Source organism: Rutilus rutilus (genome assembly GCF_951802725.1).
Source record: "Rutilus rutilus genome assembly, chromosome: 6".
In the NCBI taxonomy this organism is placed as follows: Eukaryota; Metazoa; Chordata; class Actinopteri; order Cypriniformes; family Leuciscidae; genus Rutilus; species Rutilus rutilus.
In genome coordinates this window covers 22,231,781-22,256,106 of record NC_140214.1, presented here as the reverse complement: position 1 = coordinate 22,256,106, position 24,326 = coordinate 22,231,781, and the positions used below count along the sequence as shown (strand labels likewise).

The 24,326-nt window shown below is 36.2% G+C and overlaps 1 protein-coding gene across 2 annotated transcripts in view; it reads left to right on the top strand.

Moving 5' to 3' along the window:
• Nucleotides 1–24,326, top strand: part of stag1a (STAG1 cohesin complex component a) — a 47,214-nt gene that overhangs the window by 14,024 nt on the left and 8,864 nt on the right. For both annotated transcript variants that reach the window (XR_014627601.1, XM_084410883.1), the window contains exons 2-19: nt 16,663–16,823; nt 17,780–17,894; nt 17,994–18,146; nt 19,156–19,252; nt 19,336–19,412; nt 19,504–19,708; nt 20,098–20,249; nt 20,468–20,541; nt 20,623–20,746; nt 20,838–20,936; nt 21,007–21,086; nt 21,173–21,280; nt 21,387–21,501; nt 21,669–21,786; nt 23,372–23,475; nt 23,557–23,649; nt 23,744–23,833; nt 23,917–24,120. Coding sequence is in view for 1 of the 2 variants with exons in the window: in XM_084410883.1 (XP_084267009.1) it covers nt 16,795–16,823; nt 17,780–17,894; nt 17,994–18,146; nt 19,156–19,252; nt 19,336–19,412; nt 19,504–19,708; nt 20,098–20,249; nt 20,468–20,541; nt 20,623–20,746; nt 20,838–20,936; nt 21,007–21,086; nt 21,173–21,280; nt 21,387–21,501; nt 21,669–21,786; nt 23,372–23,475; nt 23,557–23,649; nt 23,744–23,833; nt 23,917–24,120 (2,037 nt within the window). In the remaining variant the exon portion in view is untranslated. The remainder of the gene's footprint in view (nt 1–16,662; nt 16,824–17,779; nt 17,895–17,993; nt 18,147–19,155; nt 19,253–19,335; nt 19,413–19,503; nt 19,709–20,097; nt 20,250–20,467; nt 20,542–20,622; nt 20,747–20,837; nt 20,937–21,006; nt 21,087–21,172; nt 21,281–21,386; nt 21,502–21,668; nt 21,787–23,371; nt 23,476–23,556; nt 23,650–23,743; nt 23,834–23,916; nt 24,121–24,326) is intronic.

Sequence of the window (24,326 nt, the reverse complement as noted above, 5' to 3'; positions counted from 1 at the left end):
CAGCATCTTGTGTGTCAAGGGAAGCAGAACCGTCTGTACAGTCACATCATCAGTGTCACAAATTTTTAGGGATGCATGATATTGGATTTTTGCCGCTATCTGACATGCCGATATTTTTTCAACTCATTTTGGCCGATGCCGATACCATTATACTTATCTTTTTTTCCTCTCTCCAGTGCAGGAATTCTAAATGAATTATTTTTCATTTAATTTCAGTCAACACGTGACGTGAAGCGCGGGTGGCATGAATTCAGTTGAAGAATGGCGTCTTTAGCTTTAGACTAAAATTATTTTAGAGTTCTTTGGATTCAGGTTATTTTCATCATCTGTTTAAAAAGAATAAATACAGATTAATAAAAAAAATGTTTTTATAATTAAAGATTTGTATTCGTCATGTAGGCTCAGGCTGTAGCTTCTGACAATTGAATCAAATCAGACTCATGAATTTATGACATCAATTACTGCTTGCTTTATTCAGAAACAGAAGTAACTTAATGTTATTTTTGTATTATACTTTTCATTTGATTAGTCTAACAACAGCGGACCCCTAAATAAATAAAACTCCATACAGGGCGGGCACTAGTGACTGTTGATGGGTGTATTGCCCCTTTCAAGGAAAGTCTGTTCACTTGGCAGCCATATTTGCTAGCCTCTGGACTATTTCGGGCATTCAAGACTAAGTCCTATCTATTTGATTTGGGAAATCCTTAAAGGGGTGATGAACTGAGAAATCACATTTTCCTTGAGCTTTTGACATACAAGAGGTCATCATACTATAAGAATATTCTGTAAGTTTCAGAACTGAAAACTTCCTTGTTAGGCCAATAAAAGCTTTTATTGACACCAGACACAGCGAACGACAGGTTTTTCAAAGTGGGTGTCTATGACGTCAAAGGGTATCAAACAAGAAGATCAACGCCAACTTCAACACTGCCTGTTTAGCCCCGCCCACCTATTCGCACATTAAATGAAACTCATTATAATATGCAAAACTGTTATCCAATCATAGCAGTGGGCGTTTGCTTCCAAGTCTTCAATGCGGCACGCCCATAAAAACCGAGCGTTTCAACGACTTTATCAATCAGCGATTGGCCCTTTTATTTTGAAGGCGGGACTTAATCCTCCATGTTGGGCATTGCACTTTCTCCCATTTATTAATAATATGAGTACACATTCTTTGTATATCTATCTAAAGTCTTTGGTATCACACACAGGATGTGCTCGGTGCGATGATTACATTCCGACGTTGTTCGGATAATCTCGTACAACCCTACAAATTTTATTTGATTAGTGACCTAGAAATTGTGCAAAATCGTAAATGCCTCTTTTTCATTTTAGCACTTTTTTTTTTTTTGTTATGCATTGTTCAAAATTCTTAAACTTTTTTTTTTTTTATCCCAAATTTGTAATGTGGTCTCAGTGCTGTATAGTGTAACTACATTAACTAGTGTTTTGCTGTGGTCTTTTGAAACTGGGTTAGGTGTTAGGCCAGTCTTCTCATGCAGTGCAGCCTTGATGTACAGCTGTATAATGTATACATTTCATGGATTCACTGTGAAAAGCCCTAGAACTCGCGTCCTTGTGCGATCCACCTCCTCAAAGACTGTAGTAAGAGTGTTTGCCCGGAGTGACTGAATGAACTTCTCTCTCTGGGTGCATCACATTACATTTAAGTTGACTGTAAGTGGATGTTATTTAATTAAAAAACGCCTCCTTGTGTAATCTTAAAGTAATTCTTCCTGAATCAGTCGATATTTGTGAAAGCACACAGTGTCTCTCACATGTGTGTGTCGTTTGTGGCTGCTGGATTAATAGCTCTGTTGTGTGTGTGTGTGTGTGTGTGTTTGTGTGTGTGTGTGCCCGTGCACACGCACAAGTGTGAGTGAGAGGTTTAGTAGTAGTAGTTGCCAGGGATGTGAACGTGCTCCACGCATGCGCGTGTTGCTTTTACTGTAAAACACTTAACATGCATGACATGTATTCCAGAAGGCAGGCATTACCATGGCAACCCTTGTAGGTCATAAGCTGCAGGTTTGATTTGATTGGCTGAATGAAGCAAGCGCACACGGGAGAGATCAGTCAGTGGCAAGGACTGTTTATCTACAGGATGTCCTTTTGGATCTACTCTACTTATCTGATTTCTCTTTTCAGCTATTTTATCTTGAGAAGCTATAAGAATTGTTCTGGCTTTCCGTATTAAAACATGCTCCAAGTTTCATATTTATTTTGAGAATTGGGATTGGCTTTGATGTGTCTGAACTTCAGTACTGGATGCTATTTTAGTTTGTGTGTTTGTGTAAAGTCAGATAAGATCATCTTCCGATTTTTCATATGTGTGTTGCAGTTTTCACCCTAATCACAATATGGGTGGGTGCCATGACCAATATGTTATATCACGGTATGATGAGTCATTTATTTCACAGTAATGGTATATGACAATATCACAGTTTGTTTGTTTGTTTGTTTGTTTATTTATTTAATTTAGGCTATTTATGATAATCCATGTACTTTGTTTTTATGTTTAGATTATTCATAACATATTTAAATTAATACTTTTCAGCAAGGATGCATAAAAGTGTACATTCTTTTACATTGTCACAAAATATTTATCTTACAAATAAATGTTTTCTAAACACAAAGAACATGTTTTCAACATTTATAATAATGATAAGGAATGTTTCTTGGGCACCAGATCAGCATATTAGAATGATTTTTGAAGGATCATGTGACACTGAAGACTGGAGTAATGATGCTGAAAATTCAGCTTTGCATCACACAGGAATAAATTACATTTTAAAACAAATAGGAAACCGTTATTTGAAATTGTATTGTAAATAACATGTTACAATATTACTGGTTTGCTGTATTGTTGATCAAATAACTGTAGCCTTGGTGAGCTTCTTTCAAAAACATTAAAAAAAAAATCGTACTGTATTTTTTATTAATATATTATACATTACCAGCAGACTCTGTTGCAGATGTGCCACTTTTTGCGTGCAGCCCAGAAGGACAACTCAATAGAAACTTAGACTTCACATTTAATATTTTACAACTTGGGTAAAATATGATTTATTTTGTGCTGTAGATTCAGCAGTAGTGGCCTAGAACACTGGTGCAGAAAACACTGTAATTATTGAGTTACTAATAAAAGACAGTTAAGCTAGTACTGTAAAACGAATAGTGTGTCAGAAGCCGTACATTTGAACAATTAATGCTGCATGACGTTGATTTATTGGCAACTGTAAACAACTAACCTCTTCCAATGTACATAAAAGTGTACCTGTTGATGTCACATGGCACACATGCACCCACTCGATGTTTTTTATATCACAGTATAAAAATTGAAAATTGGTGTAAATTGAATAAAAGAAGTCATGAACAATGTCTCCTCTTGATGAAAAACGTGTCTTTTGTAATTCAGAGGATAAATCTGACGCAGCATGTGACTAAATTTATTCAGTCACATTTTTCATTTTACAACTTGGTCTGTTGAATGACTATAAAACATCACTGCAAATAATGAATCCTTTGCAGAGTAAGACAATGTCACGTAATGTTTTGTGGCCCATAGCTGCCACCAGGGGCGTAATTTGTGGGTGGGGGGAGATAACCCCCCCAATATTAAAATCTATGCATTACAACCCCCCCAATATTTATACCATGATCACATGAAAAGGAGGCATACCCAAACTTCAACCCCCCCAATGTTCAAACCAAATCTACGCCCTTGGCTGCCACATACATATTTTCCACTTCATTATGTCACAATAAGGAGATGGTTTGTCATTAAAACAATATATTTTCTTGTAATAACACGATGTTAGCCTATGTCGTTAAAACATAATTTTTCTTGTTATAATGATATATTATATAGTTAAAACTACATATATGTACGTGACGTGACAATGCGGGACTTTATCACAGTCCGTGCGCTTGTCGTCACATGCGGCTTCGATAGCGTAATCAAATTTCTGCCTGCGTTAGCCTACTGTCAATAGATAGTTGCCAATTTTGAAAAGAAAAGTAAACTAACTTGGTCGAACTTGACTATTTCAAAAGGTTTCTTTAGCTTTACACAATACCCTACCATGTGTGTAATCTTCCATTTTTATCGTGCAACGTGAACGAGGCGATTGCCAGCGCTGCTGGTGTTGCCAAAGTCATAAGATAAATGAGGATCTGCACGCTGCCAGAGGAATAATTGGAATACACTCTTATAAATTTATTTTTAATGTTATGTTTTTATTATGATTCATCCCCAATCTGCTATCCAATCATTGCACTCAAAGCCTGAGGTTTTGAATAGTTTAAGATGATCAAACTAGTTATTTTTGAATAATCGACTCTGGGCTGGAAATGCTTCTTTATTCGAAACACTTCAGTTTGATTTAACACTTGATGATTGTATCGGAAAGTAACATTATCATCGTTTAATTTGTGGAGTCTTTACTCATAATTGATGTTTTATGGAATGCATAACCTTGTCTATTTGTAATACTGTGTAATGTTATATGTTGTTTGTAATCCATTCTTGCATTTCAACAGATGGTCAGACTTTGAAGTATTGTGGACACACATAGGCTTGTGCACGCCCCTTTAAATAATGACGGATGTGTCGAAATAACGTGACAGAATTTTCGTTTGTTTCATTATACCTGACTAATGCAACTGTGGTTGGCGTGTTTTGATGAACAGTACATCAATAAATCACAACACACCAGTGCTTTCGGTACTGCCATTGATTCAGGCTACAACAGAATTTATTTTACTATACTATTTGAAGCTATTTGAAGAACGTGTCGTGGACTTTGATAAGGGCCTATTTCCCAAGTTGTCACGTTTTAACGATATACTATCTCGTTATAAGGGGAAAGCATAACGTTTTTATGACATATTATTACGATAAAATATATTGTTTTAATGACACATTATACCGTTATTAGGAAAAAACATATCGGTTTAATGACATAACATCTCGTTATTACGAAAAATATGGTGTTTTAACAAGAAAAATTACTTTCTGATGAGAAAAATGACGCTTTAGCGACATAGCATCTCGTTATTCCGAGAAAATATAATGTTTAAATGACATAACGTCTTGTTATTATGATAAAAAAATAGCAGTTAAATTACATAATCTTGTTCTTACAAGAAAATATATTTAAACTACATATCTCATTATCACAACATACTTGAGTGGAAAAAATATGGCAGCAATGTACCACCATAACATTTATCTCAGGAAAGCAATTAATGACCTTAAAGGGGTCATATGATGGTTCTAAAAATAACATTATTTTGTGTATTTGGTTTAATGCAATGTGTTAAATTATTTTACACATACTGTACATTATTGTTGCTCCTCTATGCCCCGCCTTTCCGAAACGCGTAGATTTTCACAAAGCTCATCGTTCTGAAAAGCGTGGTGTGCTTTGATTGGCCAGTGATCCAGTGCATTGTGATTGGCCCAAAAACCTTAAACGTAACGTATGACGAAAATGTCAGCACTACCTTATCAATTCGAGCCCGAATCTGATCCGGAAAATGCAGATGACCAAGCTGATCGATCAACTTTGCTAGCGCGACTAGACCAGATCGTATCAGATTGGTAAGGTTTTATTTCACTGGGGACATAATTATGAAGGACTAAAAATGACAGAACGAAAAATAAATAAATAAATAAATAAAAGTAGAAATAAATAAATAAATGCAGAAATAATAGTGAAAATAAATACATTTTGGTAATATAAATGGCTATTTCTGTATTTTTACATGTATTTATTTATTTATTTATGCATTTCTATATGTATTTATGTATTTATACATTTATTTATATATTTATGTATTTATATGTTTATTTATTTATATATATATTTATTTATACATTTATTTATTCCTACATTTATCTATTTCTGTATTTCCACATTTCTACATTCATTTATTTATGTATTTCCACATTTCTACATCTATTTATTTTTTGTATTTCCACATTTCTACATTTATTTTTCCCTGCGCATGTATGCTAATTGACCTATGGCTAAGCCACGCCCCCTCCACTCACTCGGACAAACAGGCAACATTGGGTAACAGGCGCTATGGCAGCTGTCACAGTAGGAGACATTTCACAGGAGGCAATTGATTATTTTTTGGAGACAGAAAGATTATATATCATCTCGATGTCACCAAAAGGGCCTTAAATATGCATTGGAGGGTTATATTAATAATTTTATTGTTGAGAAGGTCAATAAGCTTCAGCTCCAGAACAAAGATTTACAGTTCACAGTGTAACGTTAAACGTTATAGTTTGGTGCTATTTCGCTTCAATCGCTCGCTTTATACGCGCGTCCTATTCGCTTTGGATTCAAAATGTTCAAGCGTCGAACTAGACGCGGATACGCGCGAATTTGACGCTCTATTCGCGTTTGGTGTGAGCGCAGAATAATGAACAGGCTGTGTGTGTTTGTGTGTGTGTCAGAGAGCGGACGCGATCGAACAGTGGAAACATAAAAACATACTCCATTTTGTTCATACAGGACATAATTAAAACTGCAAAGTGTTTACTTTAGCCTACTTATATTTGTGTAAAACACAACATTGTGCTTTTGTCAAACTGTAAACTCTTGTCAAACTGTAACCTACAACTGTCACCCAACCAAAATCACACACACACGCTGTTTAAAAGCCAAAATGACAAGAAAAAAACATAAAAATGAATGACTGATAACTGCAATGCATTGCAATGGACGAGGAAGCAGAGAATGTCCGTTTAGCTATGTGTACTGTGATTGGCTCATCGCGTTTGGGGGCGTGGCTTAGCCTTTGGCAGGGAAAAATAAATGTAGAAATGTGGAAATACAGAAATAAATAAATGTAGAAATGTGGAAATACAGAAATAAATGTAGGAATAAATAAATGTATAAATAAATACATATATAAATAAAAAAATAAATATATAAATACATAAATATATAAATAAATGTATAAATACATAAATAAATACATATAGAAATGCATAAATAAATAAGAAAATACATGTAAAAATACAGAAATGGCCATTTATATTACCAAAATGTATTTATTTTCACTATTATTTCTGCATTTATTTATTTATTTCTACTTTTATTTATTTATTTATTTATTTTTCGTTCTGTCATTTTTAGTCCTTCATAATAATTACTGATTATAATGACTTATTATACTGTCTTTTTACGTGTCGCGCCGCGCTATGGGTGTGTATGTAATCATAAAACTATGTCTGCATTTGTGATCGAAGAAACGACAAGCAAGCACTACTCTATACTGCTCCAAACTCGCATTTGAATAGTCAGTAGCAAATTCTTAAAATAGGAAAACATACTTACAGGCTGTGTGAGTCAGAAGCGCCAGAATGCACATGCAAATATGGAATTGCTTTTTAGAATCTTTGTGCACAGCCGGCCTTGCAGCTACTCTCCCAGGTTCTGGAAAATTTTCGTTGTACTGTTCTGGAACAGTGTTGTATAAAGCTTAAGCACTGTTTTCTAATTGTGTCCTCTTTTGGAAGGCCAAACAAAGTAGTTTGGCTTTCGCAAAACAAAAAACACAGCGTCTCCACGACATGGCGGCGCCGGCGCAACAATAATACAGCGAGAATAAAAGTTCCACAACTTTTTTCTTTGCATATACATTTGGGCGGTGTTATGAAACTCTGCCCCCACATACTGACGTAGCTTTGCGGGGGCGAGTTTAAACGAAGCGTTTTAGGAAGGCATGGCTGAGCCTTAACTTTAACAAAGAATATCTCTTTAGGTTTGACACTTGAGCTTTGTAACTCTGCAGATCTTATACTTGCACTAACAGCTACATAACACTAAAGAAAAAGGAAAACATGAAATCGCATCATATGACCCCTTTAAACTCGTTAGCTAGAAAAATTTACTTCAGAGTGGAGCATTTTGCTAAATATATACACTTTTACATATTCATTATATACGTAGCCTATATTTTTTTTTTACTGTTTTACTTCAATATTTAATGTATGTTTGAATACATTGATATTTCAAGTTGAACCATAATTATGTATGTTAGTATTATATTTTATTAAAAAAAATTATAATTTGTGTTTGTATACAAATCAGTTAATTTTAACCTTCAATGTTATAGTAATGTAGTACCAACTGACTCCTGTAGTTTATAGCATTAGTAATTTTCTGTGGACCTTATATATACCTAAATGGATTGATATCAAATTGATTTGTAAGCTTGTGAGTCGAATCATGAAATTTGTGTCAATGCCCAGCTGATCTGATACTGTAGTTTTCTGTGGGGCTTTGTATAATGTACTTTTTTTTTTTATCAACATCAAGATTTTAGGTTAAAATGTATACAGGAAAGTATAATTGTTGGGTTTTGTAACAGCCATAAATGGGCTGTTAATTGATCTCCAAAAGAATTATGAAGAACTTGTGGTTAAGTATAAATGCTTCACTCCACATTCATGCTGTTTACGCATGGCTTAATGCAAAGTAGGCTACTCTAGTTTCACTTATTTTAACATTCATATGTTTTGACTGTTACAGGGTTGGGCTGCATGGAAGTGTGAATAATGTTGGACACAAAAACATAATTGCATAATATTTATCACTAATATTATATTATATAATGTAATATCATTATATAATATTGTTTTGAATAGAAAGTGGACTAAGACTATAAAGAGGATCAAAATCGTAATTATTTGAAATGTTTATTTATTTATTTACTAGTTTATTTCATAATAAAATATTTAAAATATTGTCCATACTATCCCTGTACAATATTTGTTTACTCTGTTTAGTGTGAATTAATGTAGGTGTATGGTTTAATGCTGATGCTCACAGCTTTCAGTTGTCTGAATGTGTACGCATTATTTTGATGGCTTGAGCTGAACTCTGGCAGTGATAAAATGTCCCATTTATGTCATTTTAAGTGCTGCTTGACTTCGCAGCTGGATGGTTCCTGTAATGAAACAAGTGTGCGGCTTGGAAAGAACTGATATTGGAATATCTTGTGGAAATTTAGCATCTTGAAAACAGCATCTGTGAACAGCGAACATGTTCCCACCTCCTAAAATCAGACCGCTAGGAATGCATTGGTGTTAGTGGTTATTACATAATGACGTTATATTTAATAATTGTCATTGTGTTACGGTTGGTGCTTAATGTAATATTTGAAACTGTTTTTTTTGCATTTGCATTTGTTTTTGTAATGTTGGACTAAACATGCTGCTTAATGTGTCCACTGTTATTTTTGCACTGGTTTTCAAAAATCTTTTTCATTCAAAACCATCTGAAAGGAGAAAATGATCAGAAGAGGAAGATGATTTTATTTAATCTTGACATGTTCTAGCTCTAATTACTGCTTTGTCATGCCATCTGCAGGATTGTCAGACATTTTTAAACAGACCCATTTCCTGGAGCCGTATTACTCTAGAGACGTTCTCAGGTTGTGCAGCTTTATTGGAGACCAGACCGGCCCGAAACAGTTGTTTCACTCAAAACACACTGTTTTACTGCTCGATGTGTCTTTAGAGGCTTGTTTTGGGCCAGTGCATTTGTTACAGGCTATTATGGATTAAAACGCAGCCGATGGTCAATAATATTGTCTCGGCTCAGCTTGGCAGCCGTCCTGGGTTGGCAGCCGGTGACTGAAGAGCAAACAGTAACACGCTTCAAAACTCTGACATAGTTTATTTGCATCCCTTTGAGAACGTTGCACAATTTCTGCTCTGCCCCCAAACCACCAATGTAATTTTATAATAATCTGTGTGAGTAATAAGCAATTATGATGTTACTTTATGGTTCAAATGCTTACAGATCAAAAATAGCACAGCTTCACTACAAAAAAAATAAAAATAATTCTGTATAAGCTCTGTATAATAAGTATATTGTTTGGTTTTCCACTAAAATTGTCAGACATTCTTAAAACAACATATAGCTACATGAGAACTGCTTAATAAACTAGTTTGCAGACAATATTTCTTACATTTATTTTTCTTTCTCCATTGCCAGCAGGGTAATGGCTCGGTCACATTACTGACATTTTGGTGAAAAGGTCCATTGTCTATTGTCAAAAGTGCAGCAATCCAAGCAGCTCTCTGTTGTCTGTCAAATTTACATGACTGTGTGGGGAACTATTTAACGCTCACGTGAAATTGAAATTACTGGATTTGTCCCACACAAATTCACCAAACAATAGTAAATGTGACCGCACCTTAAGCAAAATCAGCTTTAATTTAGAATATTTTCTCTGGAATGATATTTTTGTCTCAAGGTAATTGATCTTGTTTAAGGATTTTTTTTTTTGTCAATATTTTATTTTATTGGCTTTTATCTACCTTTCAAATAGTACATTTGAAAATGTACTGTTGTAAGTGAAAGTATCTTAGTTATTCCTTAAATTAAGCCATCAAAGTAGGACCAAAATCACAATGGGTTGTCCTGTTTTTGTGTTACAGGTACTGTGAGTTTACTGAGACTGATTGTGGCTCATGTATATGATACTGTGAGTGACACAATGACCTAGGGATGCTCCGATCGATCGGCCGATAATCACATTCTATGACTTGATCGAGAGTCACTAAATTTGGCTGATCTCATGAACTGATCGCGATTTAATGACTTAAAACCGTAAAAAGTTGCCTCCGACACGCATGTAAACAGTGTGCAGAAGCGACTTTTGCGCAACGTTCTGCTTTGTAACTTCGCAAAATATTTGTAAACCATAGTAAATCACACATCTTTATTTAGAGCAGTTTGTCTCGATTCAAACGAGCCCACTCACAAAATAACGTGTACTGTGTAGATCTTGAGAAAATCATCACGGATTATCATGACATGCTGTGTGGCTAAAAAGCTACAGGACTTCCGGGATCAGGCCGCGTGTGTCGCCGTCATGACGCAGGGTTTCCCAACATCATTTGAAAGGTCAACCAATGGAAACTGGATCTTGGGAATGGTGAAGGGACGATGTGTCAAGACCAAGCGGCAACCTTACAGGTCTCTCTCTTGAATCCAACACGGAACTGCAATTCATCGACTGGCTGCTAGAGAGTCAAGAGAGTCCCAAATACTCCCCATGTTAATATGCCCAACTTTACAGCAGAAAAAAAACATGTTTACAGCCTGGTACAAAAAGTGGTTTTGGGCTAATTTTGCCCTTCATTACAACTGTGAGGGGGGTGAACTGTTTTATAACTCCTTTTTTAACTTAATAAATCAGTTTAAATTATATTAAGCCTTAAAGTTCTGCATAATTAAGGGCGTGGTCATTTGAGTGACAGGTGGATTGTCGCTGCTGTCACTACTAGCCGTTTGTCTGCTGTCTGTTAGCCGCCACGTCACCTCAGCTGATCCCACCTCTGCCCATTTTGATTATCCGGGAGTGACACACATTGAAGCGCTGCCAAGATGGCGACGGCCGGCTCCGCCCACTTTGGGCTTCAAAAAATGCTATTCAGAAACCTACGGGTGAAGTCACGGACACTACGTCCATATTTTTTTTACAGTCTATGGTCAAGACCAATCAGACATTGTTTTACAACTGAAGCGTGCTCTGATTGGATTGATCGCTCACAATGTAAGGTCTTGATTTACTGTGCACCATACACGCACAGCTGAAACAGCACTGGAAGATCATCAAAAATGAACCCGAACTTGATTTTATGACCTGTCATATTTACTTTCTAATAGCCGTCATGTCAAGCATGAATAACAGCAAAATAAATCAATAAATTGCATCCCTGTTTTCTGGGGTTTTCTCAGCGGTGTTGTAACATAAGAACCTCCAAACATGATCTATTTGAGACTATGTACTTGATGATAACTTGTTTTTTGTTACTAAAACTAAGCCATTACTTTTAAGGATGCCACTCATTAAAAGAGTTTGACAATCATTAAAAATATCGGCTGCAGAACACCTGATCGGGGCATCCCGCTGCGCTTTTTATTTCGGCTAATTCAGTGTCCGTACATTTGACCAACTTATCAGTCTGTTTTATCAAAACCTGCAGCTCAAGTTTACCACTCTTCTAAACTAACGGGGTAGAAGGTTGAGAGATTTTTTGAAATGTATTTTATGGTTTATTAGGTTGAGGGAGGAAGGGAAGGATTGCTCGCAAGGTCTGTGAGAGCTGTGAAACAAAGGTGATTAAATCAGAGAAGACAGATCTTGGGGGAAAAAAAGCACTATTTTTCCTCAGTAGTGCTCATTAATCATATCTCCACACCACTGGAGAATAAGAGAGAGAGAGAGAGAAACTGTAGAAGCAAACGACATTACCTGCTTTTTTAGATTTTTGAAGAATCTTTTCACGCTTTATGCCAAAAAAGGCATTAGGCCAATTCTCAAAAACCTTTTAAAATATTCTTCCACTGAAACGCATTACATTTTTGGGTGAACCGTCCCTTTAAGAAAGGCATCGTTCATGTTCAGTACATTTAGAGATTCAGATTTTCGTCTGTTAATCGCTATATATTTATTTGTGATATATACATTTTGTCCATAACTGTTCCACTCATTCGTGTTCTCTGCTTCTCTTGCTCCGTTGTTCTATTTTCTGTTGTTTTGGCAATAGGAAGCAATTTTGTTATGCCAATAACACACTTGAGCGAAGGAGAGAATGAAGGTCGGTCTCGACTGAATTAGCTGTTTCAATTCTGTTCCAATGAGGAACAGATGAAGGTCGTCTGTTTACACCCACGTTATTAATGTTTTCATGCTGTAACTTTTTGCTAGTTGTTTTTTCTTTTTTCCCCTTCAAGAAATTCTCATGGTGTAGGTGTAAAGATTTGATTTTAGCCCAAACACTCTGACAGCCTCTCATTTTAGATGATGTTATATTTATTGAATATATATGTTTGTAGGACTTGGTGATGTGTATTGACTCATGTTTGAATTCAGTAACACCAAATAAAATAAAGCCACAGATTCACTGAATCACTTCCAGAATCAACACTGATAAGCTCTCCAACACCTTTATTTAGACTTTGATCACTCATCCCTCCGCACAGTGGACTCAAACCAAAGCCACAATCTGGAAAATAGCTGTTTTGTTCTAGCTGGTGCATTGCTCCTTTTTTTTTTGGATTAGTGTATTATGGACAGTGTTTGTTAGCTGATACACCCTGTTTACAACCTGAAAATTAGAGTGATACCGGTATAATGAACGACTTGCAACATGTTGATAATAACGTGCATTTCACTGTAAGAAATCAACTTACTTAATTCTGTGGAACACAGATGAAATGTCTTTTTCTTTTTTGTCTATACATTTGGAATACATTGAAATCAATGGGCTCCAATATTATTTGCTTCCCAGAATTTTCATTTTTGGATGAACTATAGTTTTAATTAGGGAGTAGTGATAGCCGTTTTGGTCAGTTTGTCTTGAGTACAGATAAATCATCGTAGTTACTGAGTACATACATTTATAATATCACACCAATTATGCTTAATCCAACAACATATAAACATTAATCAGGTCTTTAAATTGTACATTTTTGCACAGTTGCCCAGTTTTTCTCTGGACTTAAAGGCCTTTATTGATTGTTTTGGCATTTTATTTAGTATGGACATTTTCCATCATGCCTCATTTTTTTTCTGCGCTTTTTAAGATGACATTTAAAAAAAAGTGTAAGATAGAGCTGCACGATAAATCATTGAAAGGTCGCAATTTCGATTCAAACTATCTAAATGTCAGTGATTCGGCTTTGTCTATTAAAACTTTGATAAGTGCGATCACAGCTAACATTTAAATCAGCGTTGGTTGTCTTGAAGTATGAAACAGCTTCACACTTTTCAACCACACGGTATCTTTATTTCTGTTTTACAATAATTCATGATCTGAGAATATTGATCTCTATTTAAAAAATAAATAAATTGTGATTCTCAATTTAACCAGAATCATGTAGCTCTAGTTTAAGACGCCTCAATATGCCTCCATTCATTTGGCCTCCATCTTGCTGGAACAATGTGTATGCGGAAGAACGTGTTGTGTTTGTGTGTAGACTCTAAGGGTATGTTTAACGGATATGTTTTTCCTTTGCGTTTTCCGTCTACAGATGACAACAATGTCAAAACGATCCCCGTTCACACAGATCTGTGACAACGACTAGAAGCACTGTATTGTACATGCCAGGCCAGTAGATGGCGATGTCGCTTTGTAAAGAAAAACTACGCGGCTATAGACTGAACATGTAATACACATGGGCATGACGTCACCGTTTTCACAAATTTGCGTTTTGTGGTTTAGAGACAATAACGGTATTGTTTTAAAAAATGTTTTCATTAAAAGACATTTACATTTTCCAGCCCTTAAAACGCCATTGTCAAAATGAACGGCCAAAATGCATTTGTCAAAGTTTTTAGTCGAAAACAGGGTCATGTAAACAGTCCCAAAAACAGTGGATTTTAACCAGGAGCCCTGGCCTACTATGGGGTCTTCCAAACTTCCGAGAAGAGCTGCTGTCATTCTTAAAACTATATAAATTTAGTTCTATTAACATAATCTTATTTTTAATGCTAAAAAAACACTAAAAATAAAAGCTGTACAACAGTAAACCGACATCATATTTTTGAGTTTATTTTTATTACCACAGACAAGCTATTGTCTGTTTAACCATCTCTGAAAAATAACTAATGAAATTAAAATGAGAACATTAAAATTGTAGCATTTTTTTTTTTTCATCAGTGTTCCATGTGTACAAGTTGAGGAGATGAATCATTGCTGTCCCTTTCAATTACAATATGCAATATACTTTCACTTTTATGGTGGCATGTGTTTACAACCTATCTATAAAACCCATTACTAGATTGGCCTAGAATTGAATACTGTGAAATCTAATGTTACATAACGGGAATTATGAAGAATTTAAAGTGGAATTAAATACAGGGTTTAAAAAAAACAGTGTCATTTTCACCTCAATCCCTGTTTATTTTCAGACGCGTGTGTGTTGTAGTTGTCTCAGTGTTATGGTGGTGTCAAGCGAGGTGTAATGTGGCTGTGCGGTGGTTGAGCGTTTAACGGCAGTGGGGGAGGGGAGGTCATATTTAGAGCGCTCCCATGTGTTCACGACGCCACTGAGGACGAGGTTACAGGGTCAAATATCAACCAGATAGTTTTCCTACACTCTTTTACCTACATCTATACTGCTTTTTTCTTGTTAAAGCTCACATAATGCATAGCTTTGCCTCTCTACACAAGAGTTTTTGTCCTTGTGTCCTGACAGTTACTCAGTTTAACTTCACTGCAGACTCGCACCTGTAAAACCGAGTTCTCCAGGACACCTACAGCGTACAGCCATCTAGTGGCAGTCAAAAGAGGACAATATTCACCTCATCTTTACACCACTTTACACTCACATCCCCATTCTGTAGTGCATGTTTCAATGAGGTTTGTTTAAACTCATATCACATAGTGATGGTCGGGATGAATATCTTGATTTATGCCATTTCACTTTCTTTTCCATTGTGACATATTTCACCTTTCTTAGAGTAGGCTACATATCTCTCTGGAAATCATTGGCACGGCCTGGTTTTCCTTTTGCATCACTGTGAGAGTTTTCTGCATTAAAGGGAGAGAGATATGGCAAACTAAAGAGAGTATTATGGTGTGAATCAAACTCGTGTGCATTTCCTCATCTGAGCATTAGTGAAGAACATTTTAATGAAAACTTTCTTAGCCTGCCCCCTACTGTTGCCCAAGAAGTGCTTTACATCCTCTGGAGTTCAGCATTCTGTTAGTGAGAGAAAACTCAGTCTAAAAGTGTGTTTATGATCAGTACTGTCTCTTAGAGCCAACTGACCATTAATTACATTTTTTATATGTTTGGAAATTCTCCAGAAACACATTTTGTTATGCCATCAAAGAACCATTAAAGGTCAAGTACTTTATGGTTCATACTGCCCCTAGTGGTGATAGTTAACTTTAGTCAGAGCAACATGCACATTCACACAAAAATGTAATCTTTTACTGTTTAACTGATGTTTTAAATGAAATGCTTATTATTTTGCCCCTGTGTTGTATTAACAATCAGACAGAACCTTTTAGGCTTCTGTTGCTTTTGTGAGGCGAAAGCTTCATGCTAAATAAATCGGTTTAATTCACTTTTGCCCAGTCAGTGACAAATTCATTTAATATTTAACCATTTAAAAAGAGCAAACTGTTTTGCAAAATTTTATTAGAAAAGAGAATTAAATTTTTTTTTTTAGTTTTATTTATTTATTTGAAGCAGAATACATGTGTATAGCTCTTCCCTGTGACTATGTAGATTGACACCTCTGTTAATGATGTGCTGCTGCAGTTCATCAAATGACCAGTTGGTGTCGCCGTTTAGCCTTAATTTTACTTCATGTCCATATTACAACGTTTTTAGAAGTTCTGCAAGGTTACAAACCCTGAACAATGTGTCAAGTTCATGGCTTTGACATCAATAAAAAGTGTTTTAAGTAGCATTATTCACAGTATTTAAGTTTTTATGGAATATAAATCAATCACTCATTTTTAAATGAGAAATATTTCCTTTGTATAAAGTCATGAATTATGGAATCTAGATCTTGTCGGTGAAATAATATTTTATAAATAAAGTGCATGTTTTTCTAGTGCCTAAAGATGTTTGAGGCTTTTTTTCCTTCTGTCTCCTGCAGGCTCAGAGTTGCAGTGTTAATACTGTCATCAGCACCTAAAGCACACTGAAAGAGCTCATCTCAGCAGAGCACTACACACACACACACACACACACCAGACCTGTAACACACCAGACCTGCCCCTCCATCATCATGATCACCTCAGAGCTGCCAGTGCTACAGTAAGTCCCCACTTCATTTGCACTCATACACTGGAGTTCACTTCAGCTACAACTAAAGTACATGTTCAACTACAATGATTTCTCTTTCTCAAATGTGATTATAGTAAATTTCTGAAACATTTATTTAGCCTAAAACATTGTGTCTGACCAACAACGTTTTAAATGTTAATAAATTGTGATGTGCCATCTAAAACTCTATAAAATATATTTTTTTCTGTTTATTTTATGTGATTCAGTGAATATTTTATGCTTGACTAATCTTTTTAAGCTTAAAAACAAAATATAATGGCCCGGTTTCATAGACAGGGCTTAGATTAAGCCAGAATTAAGCCTTAGTTCAGTTAGGGCATTTAAGTAGCTTTTATAAACGTGCCTTATAAAAAACCATTACTGGTGTGCATCTTGAGACAAAACAATGGCACTGACATATTTTATGACATGTCAGTGCAATTTGCTTTCAGATAAAACAGCTCAAACATGCATTCTAGTCTAGTCCGGGGGTATGAGAGTTAAATGAGAGTTGAACTGGGTAACCTTTGAACTTGGCACCTCTAAAGACTCATGTTGTTTATAGTGACTGTTCACTATTGTTATGAAGGTAAATAAGTGGTGTGACAGGATCAAAACTCACAGACTCAAATTAATTATCCGCTTTTAATTCAAAATAATCACAATTGATCTTTTTGAATTGATTTCAATTTATTTATTAAAAATATTTTAAAGATAATTTTGCTGACTGGCTGTACTGACGTGTAAAAATGCATTTATACTATAATATAAAAATATACCATCATGAAGGGGTATTTTTAATTGATTTATATTTAATTAATATTAAATTAATTATTAGAATTAAGCTTACAAAATTTAATAGCAGAATTTTGCATCAGATGTGGACACAAAGACTATTTCATTTCATGACTCAGATGTTCAGAGTTCATGGTGTGTTTTTCTCACAGGGACTCCGGTGAGTCGGGTCAGGACACAGTGAGTCTCAGTATGAGCATGAGTGAGCTGGACGACCCTGGAGATGGAAAGACCAAGAAGAAGAGAGGAAGGCCTGCCAGACCACCTGTATGCCTCACACAAAAGCTGTTTTCTTGACTTACCACAGAAAAATGTATATATTTAGCATTTTATGCAACTTAGCATTTTTATTCCCCCTGACTCCAGGCACCCAACAAGAAGCCTCGGAAGTCACCATCAGAAAAGGGCTTAATGGGAGCCCCGCGGGGGCGGAAGGCCAATGGAATGGCTCCGCAGAATGGAGAGGGGGATCCCGTTACTCTGTTTGAAGTGGTCAAACAGGGAAAGAGCGCTATGCAGGTGTACAACTCATATATATAATTATAAGAGAAAACTGATCAACATGCAAATGAGCTTAAACTGGTTTTAGGTGCCTCATGCCTAATGAGTTATGATTACATTTCACCTCACAAAGAATGCAAATTACATTTTTTAAATATCCCATCTGGGTTTGATTTAGAAATAAATTATACATAATAAATGTCTTTCATTATTTACTGAGTAAAGTATGCTCTGTGCCTGAGATTTGAACGGTTTTAGTCAGTTTATAGAAATCACACAGAACATGAATTATACTGTCAAATTAGATACATTTGTTTACAGTGTTAAATAATGTAATTGTGTTAAACTTGTACACTACCATTGAAGATATTACTCATTTTATTCAGCAAAGCTACATTTAATTGATGAAAAGTTACAGTAAAGACATTTGTAATGTTACAAGATTTCTTTTTGTATTTTCTGTTCATCCAAAAACAAATGCATTATAGTTTCCACAAAATATTAAGCAGCACAACTGTTTTAAACATTCGTAATAATAATAAATGTTTTTATTACCGAATCAGCATATTAGAATGATTTATGAAGGATCATGTGACACTGAAGACTGAAGTAAAAAAAAAAAAAATCAGCTTTTCATCACAGGAATAAATTACTTTTTATAGTATATTTAAATAGAAAAGAGTTATTTGAAATTTTAATTGTTTAAAAGAGCATAGTTGAAAGTGACCCAAACGTTTGAACAGTAGTGTATAATTAATTGCGTACATTAGCACATTAATTGAACAACTATAACTATAAAATATTAAACAGTGTGTAATTTTTCAGTGTTAAATGTAGAGTGAAATGTATAGCTGGTCTCCAAATGTTTCAGATCAGGAGCAGATATGTAACAGCTGGAGGTGTGCAGTTATTACAACCTCCATGTCAGACTCACTTAAGCCAATTGTTCTGCTAAATAAGGAAGTGTTTAGCAGCTCGTCTGCTTTGTTTATGTAAATAGTGACACAGCTGTCCCTAAATCTTTCAGTCAGTCGTTGATGACTGGATCGAGTCATACAAGCAGGACAGAGATATAGCACTTTTGGACCTCATCAACTTCTTCATCCAGTGCTCTGGTTGTAAAGGTATGAATAACTTATATTATGTTATATAATAATGATATATTATTCATTCATTATAGTGAATGAATAATCATCCTTCATTTCAGGCACTGTTAGAATCGAAATGTTTCGCAACATGCAGAATGCTGAAATCATCCGCAAAATGACGGAGGAGTTTGACGAGGTACCCTTTCTGCTGGATTTACAGAAGCTAGTGTAGTCGAACGACCTTTGAACTCCAGTCCGAGTTGGTCATTGTTTGTGTTTTAATGCAGGACAGTGGCGATTACCCCTTGACCATTTCTGGCCCTTTGTGGAAGAAGTTTCGCTACAACTTCTGTGAGTTCATCTGCGTCCTGATCCGTCAGTGCCAGTACAGCATCATCTACGACGAGTACATGATGGACACGGTCATTTCTTTGCTCACGGGTCTGTCGGACTCACAGGTCCGAGCCTTCAGACACACAAGCACTCTAGCAGGTGAACACAAATTTTGTAATTTTCAACAAAAAGTTCTGCCAAAATAAAAGTTCTATGATTTAAGAATCTATGAACAATGAAATGAAGACAGCCATGAATATTAGTACTCATTTTAGTGTTGCTCTGAAAGATAGATGATATTATTATTGTTATTATTATTAAATACTTGTTTTTTAATTTTAGTTCAACAGTATTAATACTATAGCTATATATTTCTTAATTGGTTTAATTTTTGTAATTTAATGAAATACAAATATTTTAATAATAATAAATGTTAAATAGGTCTAGTCATATTTAACGGGTTCCATAAAAACAAACCTAAGACAACTGAAGTAGAGAGAAATATTTTTAAACTCTGTTTAAAAATGAGTTTGCACACCTGTCCTCAGCCATGAAGCTCATGACAGCTCTGGTGAACGTGGCTCTGAACCTGAGCATTAACCAGGACAACACACAGAGACAGTACGAAGCTGAACGCAACAAAATGGCAGGAAAGAGAGCCACCGAGAAGCTTGAACTCCTACTCCATAAGAGGAAAGAGGTATTACACCTTAACCTCTCCTGTCTTTTCATTTATTAACCCTTTTTCCTTTTTTGTAGACTGTTAGATTATAACCAGGTCCACATGAACTTCAGAGAAAGATCTTCCACAGAATTGAAATGATCCACAAAATGAAGACAGAAAATGTGAAAAGTCAGATTGTGTCAATATACGGTCACTGCTGATCCTTTGCTCATATGAACAAACTTTCTCACCAGCTTCAAGAAAACCAAGATGAAATCGAAAACATGATGAACTCGATCTTCAAGGGAATCTTTGTTCATCGTTATAGGTGATCAAAGTTGTATCTTCTCACAATAATAGCCTTCATGTAGCTGTGAGTGTCTGATCTCATCTTCTGTGTGACTGGCAGAGATGCAATAGCTGAAATCAGAGCGATTTGTATAGAGGAAATCGGTGTGTGGATGAAAATGTACAGCGATGCCTTCCTGAACGACAGCTACCTGAAGTACGTGGGCTGGACGTTACACGACCGGGTACGCCATATCCGAACACACCAAGAGCAGCACTTTTGCCACTGTAATACTTCATTTTCCGTGTATTAACATCAGCATTCTCCATTTCAAGCAAGGTGAAGTACGCTTGAAGTGTTTGAAAGCCTTACAAAACCTCTACACAAACCGTGAACTGTTTCCAAAACTCGAGCTCTTCACAAACCGCTTCAAGGTAAGAACGCAGTTCAGGAGAGGTATTTCAATACTCTGAATGTCTTTATGACGATACAATCTCTTCACAGGATCGGATCGTGTCTATGACGCTGGATAAAGAGTATGATGTGGCCGTGGAAGCCATTAGACTGGTCACACTTATCCTTCAGTGAGTGAAGCTCAAGATGATGTCAAATGCTGAACATAACTGCAGTCTGGATGCTTTCCTCCATCCAATGTTCTTCATTTGTTCAGGGGTAGCGAGGACGCGCTGTCTAATGAAGACTGTGAGAATGTCTATCATCTGGTGTACTCCGCTCACAGGCCTGTGGCAGTGGCTGCTGGGGATTTTCTACATCGAAAGTGAGCCAGCTTGCGTACTTTCTCTGTAAAATAAACTTGGCTTTTGTCTGATTATTTATTTATTTAATGTATTATTTTATTTGTGTGTCCTCTTTCTATGCTGCAGGTTGTTCAGCAGACATGATCCTCAAGCAGAGGAGGCTCTGGCTAAACGCAGGGGCAGGAGCAGCCCAAACGGAAACCTCATTCGCATGCTAGTGCTCTTCTTTCTGGAGAGTGAGGTAAGGCCACACCTGATGATCAGCTGCTTATGATGAATTATGATTGGTTAACACAATATTTGTCTCCTGAGGTGTCACTAGAATCCAGCTAGTTTAGTTTATATTGGTCAGAATCTCTTGTGTTTGTATCAGAGCTCACACGGTGTACGTGTGTTTTGTGTTTCCAGCTGCATGAACATGCTGCCTATCTAGTGGACAGTTTGTGGGAGAGCTCTCAGGAGCTGTTGAAGGACTGGGAGTGCATGACCGAACTGCTGCTGGAGGAGCCAGTGCAGGGCGAGGAGGGTACGGTAACCCTGAGAGGGGTTTCACTACCGCACATAGTAGATCATAGTAGATTGAAAGCATAGTAGAGAGTGGGGCTAGTTGTCATAAAAGGCTTCATCCCAAAAACCTTTGCGTTTTCAGATGAAAGCCTAACTAGCCGCGTTTCCATTACCCTTCAAATTGCGCAAATTGAAATTGCGAATTGAAAATACGCCCAATGGAATCGCGCCATTTATCTCAAAGTTTTTACGCTCGCACGAGGTGGTTTTTCAGGCAATTCGAAAAAGAAATATTCTGACGTAGATGACGTGGTATGTTTGGACAGAATACGAGACAGAGTTCTTTATTAAATTCATGCAAGACAAAAGAATTACAGGAATAATGGATTCTAAACCTCAAATAAATGCCACAATCAAGACCTCGAAGCAGATAGGAGGGAGAAACACCCAGAAACTCCTCATTATGTGCCGCTCACAAGTATAATAAGGGTCGTTCCTTACCATTAATGCTTTGAAAACACACATACATCTCCTTCGATTAATAATAATGGCTAGTGCAGTGGCTGGGATATAGTACATAAACCCACTAACGTCCGTTACCATGGTTTTTGGAATGATTTTACTTATCGCGAGAGGAAAAAATAAAGTTTTAGTCGCATAACATCGGTTAATGGAAACGGCGTCATTTCGCAATAGTTTTTTGTCGACATTTCGAAAAAATCGCAAAAGTTTTGCGCAAATCTGTAATGGAAACGCGCCTACTGTTTATGATGGTTTTAAAGACAGTTCAAAACTCTTGTCATTATTTGTTTTATGTTACATAATTGGTTCACTGTTTAAATTTAAACATCCTATTAATTACTGGCTTTACAGATAATGACACGTTCCATTGTGACGACTTACACTATGTAGTGTGAAAACATGCTAAGCTACATGTTTCATGAACTCTATCTTTTTTAACTAGGCAGTAAATGTTGAAATTTGATGATATACACTACCTTTCAAAATTTAATTTTTAAAAATAAATTAATACTTTTATTTAGCAAGGATGCATTAAATTGAACTTGTTATTCATCAAAGAATCCTTAAAAAATGTGTCAAAAATATTATAGCAGCACAACTGTTTTTGACATTGATAGTAATAATAAATGTTTCTTGAACACCAAATCAACATATTAAAATTATTTCTGAAGGATCATGTGACACTGAAGACTGGAGTATTGATGCTGAAAATTCAGCTTTGCCATCACAATATTTTGAAATATAATAAAATATAAAAAAGTTATTATTTTAACATTAACCACACTGTTTTTACTGTATTGGTGAGCAATGAGCATAAGAGACTTCTTTTGAAAATATTAAAACATTTTTACAGACCCAATCATTTGAATGGTAGTGTATGTTGATACAAAATATCACTTTGAAAAATAAACTCACTCACCCTGAGAAATATTCATCATCCATATTATCTCTCCTATTTCGGAGCCATATTTCATGTCTGTGTAAAATGCACATATCTACCCTTGTATTCTCCTAAATGGCCAAATATGTGCATGTGCACCATAAGCACGGCTCTATCTCTCTGATTCTCTGTTTGTCTTCAGTGTTGTCAGACAGGCAGGAGGGTTCGCTGATCGAGCTTACTGTCTGTACTATTCGTCAGGCTGCTGAGGCCCATCCTCCTGTGGGGAGAGGGACTGGGAAAAGGGTAAGACCTTTATCTCACAAGCATTTTATTATAAAACCATTTTTGCCATCAGTGTTTAGTTTAGTCTGTCTTGTTGTATAGGTCTTGACTGCGAAGGAAAGGAAGATGCAGATTGATGACAAAAACAAATTAACAGAGCACTTCATCATGGCTCTTCCCATGTTACTCTCAAAAGTAGGATGAAAAGTCTTCTGTTTTCATGAAAAGTCTTCTGTTTTCATCATAAATGGCTCATTCATATGCTGATAAACACGTTTTCCACTCACAGTACCAGACAGATGCAGAGAAAGTTGCCAACCTCCTACAGATCCCGCAATACTTTGACCTGGATGTGTACAGTGCTGGGAGAATGGAGAAGGTAGGCTGTTTCTCCAGCTGGATCTCAATGAACGCTGGAATTTCATTCCCCGTTAGCTGATAGACTGAATTTGAACGTTCCAGCACTTGGACGCATTGCTCAAGCAGATCAAGTTTGTGGTGGAGAAGCACACGGACACGGAGGTGCTGGAGGCCTGCAGTAAGACCTACAGTATCCTGTGCAGTGAGGAGTACACCATCATGAACCGCGTTGACATCGCCCGCAGTCAGCTCATCGATGAACTAACCGACCGCTTCAACCACTCGGTGGAAGAGCTGCTGCAGGCGGTGAGGGCTCTGTGGAGGTGATGGACAGATTTAGAGAGATTGTTAAAGAATTAATTCAATTACAAAAGATAATCAGAAAAATGACAAATCTGATGTTATTTAATCAGCCTCATGTCATCCCAAACTTTTATGCTGTTATTTTTTTAAATTGCAGCTCTTTTCCATACATAGTGTAGTGACGACAGCTGAAAAGTCCATCAAAAATG